The following is a 17,925-nucleotide window of genomic DNA, read 5'->3' as shown; positions in this document are numbered from 1 at the left end:
TTCAATTAAAAAATAAAATCCTTTATTTATATTACTAATAGTTTTACTAATTATATATATATTACTTAGAATATAATAACCTACCTACTAATATTTATATTCTTCTCCGCTCTCTATATTCTAATATTACTAACCTCTAATGGAAGGGTTATTATAAATTAATTATAAAAGTATTTATTATAATTATACCCCTTCCCTCCCAAATAATAGTATTATAAATCCGGTCTAGATTATTTCTAACTTTAACGGCGGTATTATTATTCCTATACGTATTATATCCGGTAGTAGTATTATTATTATTTTCATTTATATAATTCCTAATATTAATAATAGTAGTTTTATTCCTAGTAGTCCGATAATTATCAATACCCCCAGCTACCCTACTTTAAATAAACATTAAACTTAGTAGTACTATAAGATTATTACAAATTAAACTTATATAATAATATTGCTCAAATAATTCCTTAAGCGTAATTAGGCATTTTATTAAGTAATATTCTAGTTTTTACTATAGTTATAATTTGAATAATATTTATAATTAATATAATTATGCCTTCCTTATTCCTATATTTAATTATCCTAATATTACCAATATTTTATTCCCTTTTTAAAAGTATTTTGTAAGTTCCTTATATTACTCCTCTTCTAATTTAATTACCAAACAGTATTCTTTTAATCTCCTTAATTTTAATATTTAAGAAAGGATCCTTTTAACTTTAATTCTGTTGTTTAAATATCTTTAAAATTCTTTCTTTGTTAGTAATTAATTTTTGAAGTTTAATTAAAAGAAAATATCCGTATCAAGGCAATTTAGAACTATATAAACAATGGTCTCCTTTTCGAACCTATATATATGAATAAGTATTAGAACATTTATTACTTTCCTCTAATAGAGGAAAACCCGATGGTTAATAACTTCTATTCTAATTTAGACTAGGAGGGAGTTCTTTACTTTAATTAATAAATATAATTCGTTATCTTCGTCTTCTAGCGTCCGTTATCTCCCCTTCTTCTTTTTTATATTAATTATATATCATTAAATAGCCTTTCTATTAAATTTAAGGGTAAGGTCAATAATAGTAAATTTATACTGCTAACCTACTTTAATTACTACTATTACTAAATAATAATTATAGTATAATATTTATTTTCAATTCATTATATCCTCTAACTATTCCTTTCGGTTAGCGGCTATCGGTCCCAAAATTTGCAATAGTAGTAGCGGGGTCCCTAATTCTAAGAGAGGACTTACTATTATTACTAATGATTTCTCCGTTGATACCTACACTTTAGCCTACTAAACTTTAATTATATTACTTTTTAATTTATTAACAAATAACTAACCTCTAACTTATTAAATTTAAATATAATTAATAATTTAAGTTATAGTCCCTCGGACGAATCTAATTTAGTCCGTCTTAGCGAACCTCTCTTCGAAGGTTTGGACCCTTTTATTAAAGTAGAAATCGAACGGTAAATAGAAGGTTTCTATTTTTAAATTTTATACCAATATAATTTTATATATTCCGGTAATAATTCTTAAATATTAAATTAAATACTTTACTAATTTAATTACTATTCCTTATAATTAAACTATAACACGGGAGTTAAATAATAACGAGGAGAGGAATAGGAGGATAAAGAACTTACCGGACGCCGAAATATAACAGACCTTACTAATAACAACCGCACAGAAGGCGTTGACGGAGGTAGGCTTATCGCTAGTCTTCGGGTAGGTAACTAAATTTAAAGTATAGTATAGGTAAGGAATTTTACGAATAATACTAGTCGGGTTAGTATATAGATTAGAAGGACGAAGAGGAAATTATACTAATTCTAAGGAATTACGAAGTTAGAAAGATTACGAAGGAAGCGGGTAAGGGTTATAGGTTTTAAATTTATTAGGAATATAGGGTTAGAGAATAGTTTAAAGGAGGAGATTTTTATATTAGAGGTTAAATCGATTGGGTTGGGGCGATAATAGTTAAAGGAAATTATTTTGGGCGAGAATTATAATAAAGAAGAAAGAAGATAGGAATTAGGAAGGGGTATTACGGGGAGGATTATATAAAAGAAGGAGAAGGTTTGTATATTATTATAAATAGAAGTAGAATTGTAAGGTAGGAAGTAAAAGGCCGGGGTAAAAGTAATTATAAATAAAATAAGGAGGCGGGGAAGTAGAGAAATTAATAGAAAGATAGGACAGGGAAGTAGGGAAAAGGCGGAGAAAGGAACGGTGAATATTAAAATAAAGGGACGGTAAAGGGAAGTGGTACTCTAAATTTAAATTTTATTCTTCTTATTTTTATTATTTTAATATTAGGATAATATAACGGTAGGAGAGACGAAATTAATTTATTATAGTAGTAGGTAAGAACTATTATAATTATAAATAAAGTAGGAGCGGTGTGAAATTTATAATTGAAATATAGTTGGGGGTTTTTATCCGGCGGCGTTTAACGCCGTACGGTTTTCCCTTCTAAGGAATTTGAGAAGGACCCTATACCAATAAGGCACTATAGTTATATAGTATAGGGAATAAGACTACTATTATTATTATAATATTTATATAGCTTTAATAAAATATATTACAAGGCTAGCTTATATATTTTATACTTAGTAGTAATATATAATAAATTTTATAATTATTATTACTATTATAGCTCCTAGTACATTACTAGTAACTAATTAATTAGAACGCTACCTACTATAAATTTATAAACCTACTAGTAATTAGCCCTATAAGGCTAATCTTTTAGGTATTTAATTATATCTCTTATTCTTCGTCCTTTGTATAATTATATATACTTATATAAACTATCTACCCTTTGCTTGTAATAAGAAGGCTTAATATATAAAAAATTCTATAACCTTTTTACAGCTATTTATTTATTATATATTAGATAATGAAAATACAACAAGTATTAAGTTATAATAGTAAAGATAGACTTAAGAAGACTATTGTAATAAAATCCTTTATTTTAAATCTAAGTATTATTCTTTAAAGAGATTCTTCTAGACAGAAAGATTTAATATATATATTGAATTTCCTTTACATTTGTTCTTCTTAGTACTAATATATATATAGGAATATTATTAATTAGAATAATAAATCTTTATAAGAATTCTAATAAAATAACTCTCTTGATATTATTATTCTTATTGCAAGGAATTTACAAGGTATACACGTAGGTAGGTCTTAAAATAAGCTTAAAATAACTAATAAAGAGAAAAAGGAAAGTTTGGGCTAGTAGGGCATAGAGCTTCTAGCTAAATATATAAAATGTAATAGGTATTAAAGATACTAAAAATGCTAAGAACACTAAGACTAGAAACATAGCTTGTATAGCGCCCTAAAGAATACACACAATAATACACAGCGCATCTAGTATTAAGATAGCTACTAACAGCTAACTAGCCTGTGCACCTAACTAGAAGGCACGCCTAGCTTACACCCCTAGGTGCTAGCTCCAGGACACTTATAATATAATAAAAAATAGTTAAGATATAATTGTAAAAGTATTGACATTAGAATATTTAAGGAAAAATAAGATTTTTTTAATTGTATCTTAGTTATATTATATTATATAAAAAAATAAAGATTATTATAGTAAGGTAATATAACAAAAGATAAAAAACGATTACGTCCATTATACTCAATTTCCACTTTTTTCCAAGTTAAGCTCAGACTAACTTTAGCAGAAGTGGGCAGGCTAAGTGAATAAGATTAGTTAAACGTCTGGTATAAGAGACTACTCTATTCCCCTAATGGAACTGTAGTGGTTTCTAGGGTGTCGGATGAACCTCCGGCTACCTCCATAGCTGTAAAAACCTCTTTAAACTTGGATGCACCTATGTCCCAGATTAGACTGATATTGACTATAAAAGTCCAGTAGTACATCCAGGACTTGGGTCTACCTCAGTTGAAAACGTACCTTGTTCAGTCACAAAATATATTTCGAATGCATTCGACTTATTTTGCCGCTGAACCTCTTGTCGATAGTTCTTGCAAAACACATAAAGCTGTATGTTTCTTAACCAAACACGATGCTTAGAACGCCGACTGATCCATGTCGAAGACTGTGCCTGAGCCGTTACTGGTAGCATTCGTATTAGTACCTATGGAACAGAGATGTGAGGTTTCTTGTCTCACCAAATGTAGTCCAAACCGGACATTGCTTTAGTTCGCCATCCCATACCGCAGCATGAAGACGAACACCATGGGTTTGCTGATCCTCGTACACAACGAGCGAGTGCTTGTACCCATCGTCCACAATTTGCCTGCACTTCCACGTCAGCAATGCCTGGATCCCGTTCTCCTAGACTTTAACAACACGTACGCTTGGAATAGCCGCTTCTCTCTTTGTAATCGAAACTCAGTCGGATTGATTTGAACGGTTAGCCTGTTGCGCGCCTTGAGCGCGACAAACGTGCAGTAGAAAAGCACCATCTCTGGGGATATATGGGAGTGATTAGCCGGAGTGATCCCATCGCAAACTCGGTGCCCTTGAAGCTTACCCTCCCATGTGATGAAGTAAAATGCCGCCCACAGCTTGCTACATTGTTCCGACCGGCTCCAACGTTTAAGCTGCAACGCGCTACCTTCGCGCCCAATGCAAAGCTCGTGGACCCCATGGGACGAGAACCAGGCTACTTCGCCCTGGAGACTGCGAATAAGAAGGTAAGGAGCTTGATCGATCGGGTTGAGGTACGCCACCACAGACGTCCTATCACTATCGAAAGGCCTGAATTGACGTCGTCAGTACCTCTACCTGAGGTTGGAATCTTGCTGACACGAGTATAAGATAACAGATCAAGAGGTTGCTTCACGTCAGGATGAAGACCATATGGGACGGCCAAGATCATAGACTAACCGCCGGAAGAGAACTTTGGGTTCTGGGGGTATGGCAAGTTGATCCCGTCGAAAGAATGGGCCGCATGCCTTTGACCTAATACGCCCCGATGCATTAGACACGATTGCTCAATCTTTCTTTTGCAATGCGGTACTCACGGTCTTATATGTTTGAGCTCAGTTCGAGAAGCAAGTGGGAGCGAGAATATTTGTTCGGCCCAATGAGCATTCTGATCCCGTGTAGTCAGCATACAAGCTGGTAAATTAGACTGCACGAAGGCCGATACGGACAGGATCGGTAAGAGTTGGCCAAGAAGTTACTATGTCGGCAAGACTCACGGAGTCGACTTGCTTTGGCAATGGGGCTGCGGAGGTAGTATAGATGTTAGTTGTCCTCGCGGGAAAAGAACCTCAAGCTGGGTCACTTACGAATTCCTCGTTTCTCCCTCAACTCAACAAGATGGCCACGGAGCGTCTCGAGTGTATTTGGATCGAAACACGGAGACCTATGCATAGTTAGAGCACAGTCGTTTCCAAAGAGTTATCGTCAGAGTCACCATTCACCTGTTAAGAAGGTACCCTAACATAACCAGAAAGTTATTGTAAAGCACAAAACGCTGGGGAAGCGGAACACCGCCGGCTTCTTGCGTCATCTTGTTGTACATCTTCCGCCACCGCATTTCCCGAGTAAGTGATATGTCCTCATAGTAACCCAAAATATCGTTCAGGGTACGACACAGGCATGGTAAAATAATATTCAAGTAGTCGAGAACCAGGGGGACGCGTTCGGTATGAGACTGGGAATTGCTGGCAAGATCGCGAAGCCGCCTGCTCGAGTCCCAAATCCCGCCCGCCAAGGCGATGAGGTGGCCGTGGAATGACTCCGGGAGCGCCTCCCGTAGTTGCTCTAACGCGACGGCCACATTGGCAGCTCGTTCGGCCTCGTGGCAACAGCTTTTAAATAGATGTAGCGCGCAGGGTATGTCGATGTTGCTGTGATCCATGACATCCAGAGAAGCCTGTGGAAAACCGTACAAATTTCGATGACCAATTCAGCCGCGGCCGCCAACGAATATACATTGGAGAGCTAGTTCGCAGAAAATCGTGTGGGATGATATGGCGCTGTCGCCGTCCTTTCTGCTACGGCTGGTTGTAGCTAGTTAGTATTATAGCTGCAGCGAGGATCGAACCGCGACGCAGCGGGGGACGACAAACGAGAGTCAATTGCGTAACATGTACGTACTTATACACTACCTAAAAGGGAGACAGTCTCAGCCGATTGACCATCCAAGAATTCTCGGCTGCAGTTGGCTGGCCTAACTAACTTACTTGGCGCCCAACGTACAAAACATCAGTAGGTAGGATAGTAAAGCCTTAAGCTCATCCAATATACGCAGACTGGGACAAACCCACAAATGCCCAATTGGTAGCTGGACCCTGGACTGGGAGGCCCTCCGCGTGTTCCAACTGGATATGCTGCACGAAATACACGGAGATACTATGGGAGTCGAGGAGTCAGTGACCGCCACGAAGGGGCAAAACACACACCCTTCAGGGCTGATCGAACTCAAGTGATACAGTAGATTGACGTCTGCCACTCCATAGCTGGACTATTCGGAAATACTCAGGTATAAGACGTTCACACAACTTGAACAGAGGCTGTAGCATAGGCTGCATGATCAGGAAGAGAGCAACAGGTATGTTATACGTGGATTTAGATCATGGAACCGTTAAGATTTGTCTTCATTTTATATACGAGAACTGTCGACTGTAGTGCGTAGTCAGCCCTCAGTATCACTAACCTCATATCAGTATTACCGGGCAGTACTTCTGATCATCATGATCTTTGGAAGAACGACGTTCGCATCTAACCACGGCTATAGGGGACGGTCTTTGCAAGGCCTCTAGCGTCAAGTGTGTCCGCAACAAAGCCTGGTGACTATCTTATCATTGAATCACTTGTCTTGACCGAATTCTAGGTAGGAAGTATATAATCTTGCGACAAACAACAGCAACTGCGCCAAATGGGGCTGTTTGATCGTTCGAGCAGTAGCCTATATTAACCAGTTCCGCGCCGCCCTTAAAAAAAAAAAAAAAAAAAAAAAAAAAAAAAAAGCGTCAACCAGTATTTGAACCCTTATACGACGTGGGCGATACATCATCGTTGGCCGCGCAATCGTGCAAGTCCATCCATGGCAACTCTTGATCCCCTGCCATTGCGTGCGCACCTGTTCCCGAATATCAAAAACTGAGATTTGTTGTACAAGCTAGCCAGCAATTAAGCTGACTGGTTCGATAGGTCCCCCAATGGAGGGATAGCTTTGTCCCTTGATCATAGCAAAGCTCGTGCAAACCATGGCGTAAAAAAGGAAATCCCTTGGCACCGTAACAACACCGTCCGTCCCAAAATACAAGGTCAAGTAAAGAAAGCCTCGTTTGCTGATCGCAGTGTCTTGCTCCGGTCAAATATCAACGTGAAATTTTCAAGACTGGATTTCGGCGAGCGCAATCGAGTCGGCGAGAAGGGTTCATTCAGGAAGACTCCTCCTCGTCGGCCTCGGCCTATGCGCCTCATGATCAGTTTCCATTGCTAGTAGAGTTGGGATAACGTAGGGATGACTCACGTTGTACGCCTGCTTCTCGTCCTCATAACGCTTCTTGTCGGCAGCAGCCTTGGCCTCGTAGGGGGCACGCTGCTTGTCGCTGAGAGCCTTCCACCTTTCTCCAAGGATCTTGCCAACCTGACCGAAAGAAACGCCTGGGTTCTCTTCACGGACATTCTCACGCTGCTCATTGGCAAAGAACATGTAGGCAGAGAGGCCACGCTTCGGGGCGTTGGGGTCTTAGATAACACAGGTCAGCAACAGCAACAAAGACCTACAAATAGGAACGGCGACCACTTGTATGTTTTGGACCAGCTGCAACCTAAGCCCACCGCAAGCAGTGCATGCGGGCCTTTTCATTGAAGCATGACCCTACAAGACAAGCGACCAGGTTGCTACTGGTATGACATGCAAATGGGGGAACATCATATCAAGCGCTTCGTGGGGAAAGGGTTGGGTTGCGGCAACTCACCCTTCTTCGCGCGGCGTTTCTCGACCTTGCCGGTGGTCTTGCTTTTGGCGGCGGCCTTGGGCATATTGTCTAATCTGCAGGTCAAAAATACTGTTAGGATTGGGTTAACAACTGAGACCGTGTCGCGGCGCGTATGAATTGACTGATCAAGCCCACGAGTTTCGTTGGTAAACTGCGGCTTGTCCGACTTCAGACAAGCTGCAGAGCGAAAAACACGAGCAGGATATGCGGATGTGTATGCTCGTTGGCCAGAGCGAGTGCGGCACCCGTAACTGTCGAGACAATTGGCATGCAACTGCTGATGGAAAGGGCAGGCATGCTGCGTCGTCGAAGCATCAATGGATGCCACACAAGCGACAAAACATACTTGACTGATTTTTTTGCTGAGGATGAGGCTGTTTGATTGCGCGGTGATGCGGCTGTTGAGAGATTGTGCCACCCTGGTCAGCAATTGCGGTACGTTGTGATGTTTTTCTTGACGCGAGACCGGAGACGTGTGTGTGCAGCGCAAAGTGAGCTCCCGGCGTGGTGCGAAGGTGGCAGGTCCTATGGAAGCTTTGCGTGGAGACAGCGACGCGCAGAACTCGAGCTGGTGCTGGGAGCGCTGAGCACCAACGCGCAAAGCAACAAGCGTGCACCGGCCTCACTTTGGATGGCAACAGCGAGGTGGGCAGTGAGGTTGGCCGGTTGCATAAGACCCAATGGCAGTTCCGCTTGGACGGAGGCAGGCAAAGGCCACAAGGCCAAATGCCAGATGGGCGCGAGTACTTGTGATTTTGGTGGTGCTGGCTAAGGAAAGGAAGTACTCACATACGCGTGCAATGGGCGTGGGAAATGGGTATCGAGGTGGGCGTGGTGAGCGGTGCGCTTCGTTTGTATGGGAAAAGAGGAGGGAGTTTTGTGAGAGAGAGGAGGGGGCGACGCCTTTGCCCGGTATTTTACTATGGGCGGCTGATTGAAGGGGCGGGGGAAGCTCCTTCCTACTTCATAACAAAAAAGGGTGCAGCGCCGGCTGATTTTTGCAGCGTGATTTGGGAGGGAGGCGAGGGCACCCACTCATTCATCCCTCTTCGGACCGGGCCACTCCAATTGCACTGCAGTCAATGGCTGGCGGTCCTGGCGCTGGCCAAGCGCCAGCAAGGTAGAGGTACTGGTACATATCCCGCCTCGCCCACTTGCGCCGTGCTTGCGGGTACTGTGTACTTTGCCTGGTTCGTGCTTGAGTGGTGTGCGGAGCGCTTGAGGTTTCGGCCTGCCACCTAGCTTCCAGTGCAGCAGCTATCCAGCTCGAGCCCGTGCCAATTCCATCTCCAGCTCCCACAGTTCTAGTCCAGCTCCAGCTCCAATTGAAAAGGCTGGTCAGCTCCCATCCAACTTCAAACAGTTCTGAGGTTTACCCGCGTCACCTAGAGGTCACTCCCGCTTTCTTACAGGCTGCCGCTGCACCTCGGTCACTCGCTTCAGTTGTTTGATGCCATGCCATCCCATGCCATCCCATCCTCGCCTGGTCTGGATGCATTCGGTGCAGTTGGCTGCCGTGCTTTCTCGGACGGGGTCGAGCGCCCAGCTCCCGCCCGGCTTTGGCCTTTTTGGATGAGCACTAGGCGGACTGGCACACACCCGTCACTTTCCTCTCTCACGCAGTCTCCTCTCTCACTCAACTGTCGTCTCGCTCTCGTCCGTATCCTTTTATTGGGGGCGGTAATCTGCCCTGGCATCAATGCCTGCTTATTACTGAGCGTCAGGAACGGTCCAAAGAGGACGCCTGGGGTGGGCTGCACTTATCTCATTCCACAAACTGCACTGCCTTGATCAACTGCCCACTGGGTACCCCCCCCCCCCCCCCCCCCCCCCCCAAAAAAAAAAAAAAAAAAAAAAAAAAAAAAAAAAAAACAGAAAGAACGACTGACGATTTCAACTAGTACGGCCTCACTACCCGCAAGGCGGCCCTCATTTCGACTAGGCCATGACGCTCTGCAAGGGCTTTAGAATGGCTTGTGTGAGACACGCAGTTTGACCAAGCCCCCTGGCTCTCAAGTCTAGCATGGCGACCTGAAATCTCGTGCCATTTCCTTCGTCTCTGCCTGACCTGTTCCCAGAAGATGTTATGGACGCGTCCAAGGATTGCAAGACGTCAAGACTGCCAAGGTGTGAATGCAGCATCGTAGGTTAGTATTGGCTTACCAATGGTGTTCTAGCAGTTGTCTCTGAAAGACAAGGTGGTTGAGTTGTGCGGACATTTGCCAACAGTTGCTTGCTATTGTCAGGTACACCAGTTCTCGTCCATTCACATCCGTCGTTTCCGCGCCTACTCGTCAGGTCGCCCACTAGTCAAAGGGTCGGTTTTGAAGACCTGACGAGTAGTTCAGGTACGCCAGGTCTGTCGAGACACGAGAGAGCATCGAGCGGAGCTTCGAGTCGCTACGCTTGTCTTTTGGTACCACAGAACAATCCGTACCACCAAGCTACTAACTGTACACGGTACGGAGTACCTATAATACTCGAATCCGGGCAGCCTTGTAATGCAGAAGCACGACCGTCGTGCCATGATATGTTTCACGCCAGCTCGTTTGGTGAAGGTTCATCACCCATTACTGCATACGGTAGTACTCGTGTGCCTACAAGGCAAGGTTTCTAAGTAACCTGCCATCTACTGGACATTTTACTCTTCGGCTGCTTGTTTTCGATCAAGAAGATACAGTACAAACCTCGGGATACTGTCCCCCTTTGTTCAAATACATTATGGCATCACAGTATGCTTGAACAATAGCAGAGGATAGCGGCGACCAAATCGGGGACAGATAGCACGCAGCAAGTAAGATCTATTGAAGAGGACTGCTCAACATGGAAAGGGCGCAAATTGTTATGTTACAACTTTGTTCCCGGCAAACAATGACCAACCGCTGAATGCGAACCTTGGCTTTGAGAGAAGCAGAGAGGAAGCCGGGGAATCATTGTCTTTGAAAGCAGCACTCGGACCTAGCGTCGTTTCTTCAGCAAATGGAAATAGTCTGCATGGCTTTGCAACTTACCCATGGCTACTATGTAACCATGGGTTGTACTAGGTTGTTCAAATGAGGCATCAAGAATTATGCCGACATGACTGATTACCCAGAACCTCTCGACTGCCAAGTTGGGTTGTTGCTCCTACAATGTATTGGGTATGTTACTTCATTACGGCCCTTTAGTGGAAAACCCCGGGCGGGTCGAGGACTAAATCTCTAAGCCGTTCATCTCGGGCCCAATCGATTCCGGTGCCGGCTACGAGTGCATTCGTAGCTCCCTTGATCGTCTTCCATTTCTGGCGGCTCACCCGTAGCTCACCCTTGGTTTTACACAGCTTTCTGCCCAGTTTGGTAGATCCATCCACCTGTACGTCATGGGTGCCGGTGGTTTTTGACAACCGCAATAGTTCCGAAGCCAAGGTCGCGTTGTGCTGACCAACGCGAAGACGCTCAAGTTCTAGATCCAATATATGGTCTCTGACTTGATAAGAGGCCGAAGCCTGCTCAGCGGCTTCGGCAGATATTAGATCCCGCTGCCGGATCAATGGCAAGATATCTCTTTTAGCGATGCAGACGTCAGCGATATTCGAAGAAGAAATTGAGATCCTAACCACAGTGAAAACGGACCGTTCTACCGGAGAAGCCTCGGTCCCGCCATGTATGGCCCTCAATACAGGCCGGACCACGACGGCACTTTCAAATATGTAGTTCCGCAATTCAACAGTCGCCTTTGCTTCGAGCAGTTGGGTGCGAGCCTCATCTATGTCGAAATGTCCTGTAAAGAATGTAGGGCCTAATGCAGCGCCCATGGTCAGAACATTACAAAAACTTTGAGGGGGGTATACATCGGGTTGCTGACTTTGCGGGTCAGAGAGATCTTGCTGGGCCTGTAGAAGGCCTATCTGAATATGTAGCTCCTGCAGTCTGTCATAGAGTGCCAACGCTTCTTCCTCCGTCTCTGAATGGCGAGGATTGGGATCGGGAACAACAGCCGACATGACGAATTAATCAAGCGCCCCGACTGGGTGGAGGCGGCTGGAGAGATATAGCTGAATGATAATGGTCAAATGTATTGTGTGGTTTGAGGGGTTGAATTTTAAGTGACTAGTCCATATTACTACAAGCTACAGATCATTCCAGAGCAGGTGGATGACGGGAGGCAGACCTTCTTCGTTACAGGCGTAAGCCTATAGCTGTGCGCGTAGGACGCCTGGGTAACGCGTATGAAGCGAAAGGCGGTTCAATTCATGAAGTCAAAGTAACCACGACTAGGAGCAGTACTGTCATCCTGGTCAAAAATGAAACATGGGATCGTGAATGTAATGTAAGCAGGTGGTGGTTCTAGCTCGGAGCGCCTGTGGCATCTTGATGGAGCACCCGACTCCATACACTAAATCAGTGAATGAATGGAGCAGGGAATGAACGACACGGGCAGTTACCCATGGTGTACCTAGGTTGAGAGACCGAGGGAGACAGCATCTACCTACAAGTATGTTACGAGTGACGGAGAGCCGGCGGATATTATGTATATATATATAATAATCAAATTATGCCACGCAGCTTTAAATCTCTGGGTTGACTGAAGCATGAAATAAGATTGTTTTCGTGCCAAAAGAGAGGTAGGTAACTTGTATATCTACTCCATGGTGTACGATGTGGGAGAGATACACTACCTCTACTTAACGCCGACATCGAGGTGGGAGGTGCATCCATTGCAGCAGCATGGAGGTCCCGTGTCACTGTTGCCGAGCGTCCTGGAGCTGCCCCTGGTGTCGGTGCTGGGCGGGGCGCAAAGGCCATTGCGGATCTGGCCTCACAGGGCCCTGGTGGGGGGATCAGGTTGCTTTTCATCTGGGCACTGCCTCTTCAATCTACCTACTTCCCCCAGCCCTCCACCTACCGACTGACGGCCGCTATTACAGACTGGAGAACACCGACTTCATCCGGCGCCAACCTACCGATTATACGTAACAACTCGATCCTGCCATCATACTTGTCAACACCCATTCGGTCCGCCGACTCGTCTGTCCCGTGGAAGCGACTTGGGAAGCATGCGTGATAATGGTTACGCAGGTGTTGATCGCCCATACGGGCCAGCGCCTTGAAATTGACAGTCGTACCATCACATCGTACGCCTCCCCGCCAGTGCCCACATCCCATTGTTTGCCCATCTGACACTTGTGATGGCTGCGTAGCGTATCTGTTACCATTTGCTGACGTCCCCAAAGATTAAATGGCCTGAAGGAATCCGTGGCCAGCCAGAGCTCCATTCCTGTCGAGTGCTTGATTGCCCTGACACCCCAGGGAAGGTCTCTAAGATGGCAGCCAACACAGCCAGAGGTTCGCACATCTGAATGGTCTTGTCAAAGGGCTGTGCTTCGTCGCATCTAACTTGGGGGCAACAGACAGAAATCTACATATATGACAGCCGACTGACACAGCGATCCCAACCCGGGGCCTCGTCACCTCCCTTATCCGAATTGCCTCTTCCCCGATACAATGCACACACTCCGCCCAACTCGATTGAAGATACGCGATCCATCCCAGCATGGCAGAAGCTGTTTGAGACACGCCGTGTTTGGGCTATCGACGTTGTGGAGGATTGCGCCAGGATGGACGCCGCCACGCGGGAGCGCTATGCCGAGATGGACGTCATGTTGAGATGTCTTGATGCCGCTGTAGCAAATCTGGAGAATGCCGTCAAGGGACTCGAGAACAAATATGTCGAGCTGAAGGAGTGGTCCACATCAGCTCAGGCCGATTACAGTGCGTTGGCGACAGGTTTGGATCGATATCTTTCGCTGGCCCGGGGCATCGCTATCTCGTCTAGCATGGCCCAGTTCATGACATCCCGTGACGATGGTGGTTGGAAAGGACGCCCACAGCGACAAAGCACCCTCGAAGACCTTGTTAATCTGGAGCTCGCTCGGCAAGCGGGGAAACTCGCACCCTCTGCACTACGCAAGTTCAAGGATCGCATCACCAACCTGGATAAGGCGGCAACTCATTTGTTCCAAGACGCCGACACTTTGATGCACAAATTTGAGACAACCATGTCTCGCTCAGCCCTGTCCCACGACGGCGAATCGTCACACCTTCTTCAGGATATTGAAGCCTTAGCCAACAAGATCGACAACGACTACAATGTAACGCTAGAGTACACGAGCTCCACCCGGGATACCCTTCTTCAAGTTTCCAAGACGGCAGCACATCACACCGAGAGGCTACTGCCTAGCATCCAAAAGCGCGCACTGGAAATGGGTGATATCTTGTGCTACGCTACCAAGGCGCGAAACAGCCTCGCGGCCGAGTCCATCGAGTTTATGCGTAGCATCACCGAGATCACAAGCGATAGCCACAGCGTAAAATCCCAGATATCCGAGGCTGGCCAGGAGGATGAACTCGCCACGTTTGATCATTTGCGGCTCATCCAACAGATTCCGTATTTGTACGCCTCGTTTGTAGCAGAGGCCATTAGGCGGCGGGAGTGGCTGGACAAAGTCAAACAAGATTCTACCACACTTGCTAATGAAATGGCCATCTTCCACGAAGAAGAGGCAAAGAGGAGGCGGCGCTGGCACAAATCGATTGGGGCCGTTTTTGGTCCTGCCCCGACGGCTGATAGTAAGGTTCCAAATCTTGAAATCAACCTTCGGGGAGATGATGGGGAATGGCCCCTGATGACAAGAAAAGACCTGGATGACTTTTTCAACGCCTTGCGAAATCAAAAGGCCGATCCCGAACTTGTAGTCGAAATCGAAAAACTCATTGCAGACATGGACAATCCAACAAGGCAACAGTCAAGGCGGATGAAAGCCTTTAAAAACGGAAGTGTCCACGAGACTGCTCTCGGACGGAGCGGACTACTCGTACGAGGTGACGATGATTTGCTCCGCTCCTTACAGGCGGACAAGACAAGGCTTGAAAGCAAATTAAAAACTGCCGAAAGCCGAGTGCGCCGGCTAGAAGATCTACTCCATCGGCAGACCCAGGCTTCCAGGCCGAATGTTGGCAACCTTTTCCAGAATCCAAGCCAGCAAGTTCTAGATCGTAACGACTCAACTAGCTCTTTTAGGACCCCCCGTGCTGTTGACGACCGCAGCAGATCATTGGATGGACTTGAGACGCTCATCCATCGAACACAGCAACTAGAGATCGAACTGAATACCGAGAGGGAGCGATGCGTGGTTCTAGAGAGAGAAATCAACGCATTGACGACACTGCATAACGATCTAAAAGGCCAAATGGACGAAGCCAGCTCCACCAAGAAGGATCTCCTGCAAAATATGGAAGCACTCAAACGGGAGTTCACAGAAGAGCGAAAGTCCCTCGAAGAAGAGGTCAAGCAGCTAAAGGCTAGGCTTGAGTACACAGAGGACGAGATTGAACACTTTGGCGAGTCGCGAGAAAACGAGAAGGCATCATATGACGAAAAGGTTCACTTTCTTGAGCTTGAGGTGGAGCGGCTTACCAGGGAAAGACGAGATGATTCTCTGAAAGCGGATGGCCAGGTGGTGGTTTTGCAGAATGAAGCAAGGCTACAACGTGAGCGTATTGCGGCGCAGGATATCGAACTTCGAGCTGCCCAGGATGAGATCAGAGTGCTCAGCAAGCGACTGGAAGCTGTGACTGAGGATAGGCAAAAGTACAGACAGGCACTGGAGGATATATGGGAATGCCTGGCGCCTGCTGATGACGTTCCTACCGAGTTGCCTGATCTCTTGGAAGGAATCACCGGAAAGGCTGCCGATATTCTGAACACAAAGCAAGGCGTGGAGGGGGACATGTCCCTCATGAAGCTCAACGTGGATACGTTGCAAAATAACATCAGGACGCTTCGCTCGGAGATGGAATTTACCAAGGATAGACTCACGGAAGAGGAATCGATCTCGTTGCGCCTCCGCGAGAAGTTTTCAGAAGAAAGGGCGAAAGTCGTTGCCATGGAGGGCGAACTAGCTCATGGACGTGAACAGTTACATGAATTTCGGGTCAAGATTGCCGACGGAGAAACTGGGTCCGAGTACATGCGGAAACGGCTAGAAGACGAGGAACAAAACCTCGCTTCCATGACGGAGGAACTAGCTGCTCGACAATCCCAAGTGCAGAGTTTGGAGGAAGAGGTGACGCGTTTCAAAGCAAAGCTTCACCAAACCCAGATGCAACTATCAGAACTCTCCATACGGCTTGAATCACGTACAGAATGTGCCAAGGATCTGACACAATTTCTTTGGTCACAGAACGACCGCCTTACTCGTTTGCTTGAGCGGCTTGGGTTTTCCATTTCCCGTGAGGAGGATGGTACTATGCACATTCAGAGAACACCTCGCTCTGAGCGCTCATTAGCAACAACCGCGAACCCGAATGATTCAGACCCAAGCTCATCACTCCGTCGTTCCAGTACGCTCAACGCCCGACCCGTGACTGACAATGCGGACCTGGAGTTGCTGCAATGGATGAGTAGTGCAACTCCGGAGGCTGAGGTTGAAAAGTACAAGATCTTCATGGGCTTATTTGGTTCGTTTGACATGGACGTCTTTGCGGATGCGGTGTACCGGCGTGTCAAGGATGTTGAGCATATGGCACGAAAGCTGCAACGAGAGGCGCGAGCGTACCGCGAGAAAGCACACAGCTTCCAGAAGGAGGCTCATGACAAGATTGCCTTCAAACACTTTAAAGAGGGCGACCTTGCTTTGTTCCTTCCTACGCGGAATCAGTCGACGGGCGCTTGGGCTGCTTTCAACGTTGGGTTTCCACATTACTTTTTACGTGAGCAGGATTCGCATCGTTTGCGCAACCGTGAATGGCTTGTTGCCCGAATCATGCGCATTCAAGAGCGGGTGGTGGATTTATCCAAATCCCTACCGCATGACCAGGCAGGGGAGACGAGAAAAGATGGTGCCAGGGGAGAAACGGAGTCTCTTGATGACGATGAGAACGATAACCCGTTTGACCTTTCCGATGGCCTACGATGGTATTTAATCGAAGCTGTTGAAGACAAGCCCGGGGCCCCATCCACGCCAGGCTTGGCCAAGAGCACTGTTGCGGCAAACAATGTCGAAGCAATGGCCGATATGCGGACACAGGGGCATATTTCTAAAGCACGAGGGCTCACTGGACGTGGAGGCACGCCGTTGGGAATCGAAGGCGTCAGCAAGACACTGTCCAAAAGTCTCGAGAGTCGTCGGTCCAGTACGGGTTCCAGGAAGACCCTACCGTTTGTGATTGGCGCCTCGTCGAGGGGTCGTGAAAGCGCCCTTGCAAGCGAGACAAACTCCCTCCGTGCGGTTCCGGCAGACAACAACAGCTCGGCTCCAACGAATGCAGCTCAACAATACATGTCCCCCACAGACAAGCTCAAAGATGCGTCTCTGCAGGAAACTCCCAAGCAAACAACAAAAAGTATTTCAGCGGAGGGCGAAAGCATGACCATTGCTGCAAGAAACGATCAGGCTATTCTACAGCCATCGCAGACTCATTATGACGTTCGCAACGAGATAGAATCTCTGATAGGGCCTTGACCACATTCCAAACCCATGCACTAACGGGTTGTAGGCCCGCTGCGGTCGGATGGGGCGCGGAAACAAAATGCCACTATTCGCAACCGTTTTAGCAAGAATAAAATCAGGGAATCACTATGTAGTACAGACGTCAGCTGCGAGATAGGATGACAAGTAGTCAGGTCGCTAGGCAGTCGAAGCCTAAGGAGAGGGCTTACTGCTGCCCTGGGATTGCTTTCCTTTACATGCCAGATCACGAGTGTGCGGCAAAGCGGTGATGTGCCGATTAGTTGCAGGCCATGAGAACTATTGCGGAAAGAATAGGATGGGTTTTGGAAAATGTTTATTCTTCTGGCCCAGCATACACTTTGATGTCGGCAATGAGACAATATGTACCGGGTGTTCTCAACCCTAGCATGCGAATTCGCATTATTAACGTCTTGAAATGCTTCGTTACGATGTCGTGCAAATAATCCAGTACATTCATCTCCACGTA

The 17,925-nt window shown here is 46.1% G+C and overlaps 5 protein-coding genes across 5 annotated transcripts; 2 read left to right on the top strand and 3 right to left on the bottom strand.

Annotated features, from left to right (window-relative positions):
* Positions 1 to 3,536: 3,536 nt before the first annotated feature.
* B0T23DRAFT_390727 (uncharacterized protein) lies at positions 3,537 to 6,070 on the bottom strand. Its single transcript, XM_062837895.1, has 10 exons — positions 5,417 to 6,070; positions 5,282 to 5,358; positions 5,144 to 5,217; positions 5,012 to 5,082; positions 4,875 to 4,949; positions 4,519 to 4,745; positions 4,341 to 4,452; positions 4,154 to 4,281; positions 3,936 to 4,097; positions 3,537 to 3,852 (listed from the first exon to the last, which is right to left on the bottom strand). Exons 1-10 carry the CDS (start codon positions 5,854 to 5,856, stop codon positions 3,758 to 3,760), a joined length of 1,461 nt encoding a protein of 486 aa, XP_062688035.1. The 5' UTR covers positions 5,857 to 6,070; the 3' UTR covers positions 3,537 to 3,757.
* Positions 6,071 to 7,384: 1,314 nt separating this feature from the next.
* B0T23DRAFT_327465 (Non-histone chromosomal protein 6) lies at positions 7,385 to 7,991 on the bottom strand (the record flags this gene model as incomplete). The annotated part of the gene is made up of 3 exons (XM_062835621.1): positions 7,385 to 7,414; positions 7,477 to 7,694; positions 7,928 to 7,991. The coding sequence occupies 3 exons, from the start codon at positions 7,989 to 7,991 to the stop codon at positions 7,385 to 7,387; spliced, it is 312 nt and encodes a 103-aa protein (XP_062688034.1).
* Positions 7,992 to 11,111: 3,120 nt separating this feature from the next.
* Positions 11,112 to 11,930, bottom strand: B0T23DRAFT_408662 (centromere protein H (CENP-H)-domain-containing protein; the record flags this gene model as incomplete). The annotated part of the gene is made up of 2 exons (XM_062839317.1): positions 11,112 to 11,707; positions 11,792 to 11,930. 2 exons carry the CDS (start codon positions 11,928 to 11,930, stop codon positions 11,112 to 11,114), a joined length of 735 nt encoding a protein of 244 aa, XP_062688033.1.
* A 300-nt stretch (positions 11,931 to 12,230) lies between these two features.
* B0T23DRAFT_408661 (uncharacterized protein) lies at positions 12,231 to 12,991 on the top strand (the record flags this gene model as incomplete). Its single annotated transcript, XM_062839316.1, has 2 exons — positions 12,231 to 12,256; positions 12,595 to 12,991. The coding sequence occupies 2 exons, from the start codon at positions 12,231 to 12,233 to the stop codon at positions 12,989 to 12,991; spliced, it is 423 nt and encodes a 140-aa protein (XP_062688032.1).
* B0T23DRAFT_390675 (autophagy-related protein 11-domain-containing protein) lies at positions 12,686 to 17,925 on the top strand. Its single transcript, XM_062837894.1, has 4 exons — positions 12,686 to 13,061; positions 13,161 to 13,272; positions 13,338 to 17,564; positions 17,648 to 17,925. Exons 1-3 carry the CDS (start codon positions 12,994 to 12,996, stop codon positions 17,448 to 17,450), a joined length of 4,293 nt encoding a protein of 1,430 aa, XP_062688031.1. The 5' UTR covers positions 12,686 to 12,993; the 3' UTR covers positions 17,451 to 17,564; positions 17,648 to 17,925.

Source organism: Neurospora hispaniola (genome assembly GCF_033458365.1).
Source record: "Neurospora hispaniola strain FGSC 10403 chromosome Unknown B0T23scaffold_11, whole genome shotgun sequence".
In the NCBI taxonomy this organism is placed as follows: domain Eukaryota; kingdom Fungi; phylum Ascomycota; class Sordariomycetes; order Sordariales; family Sordariaceae; genus Neurospora; species Neurospora hispaniola.
Note: the sequence above shows the minus strand (reverse complement) of the source record. Positions and strands in the feature narration are given on the sequence as shown.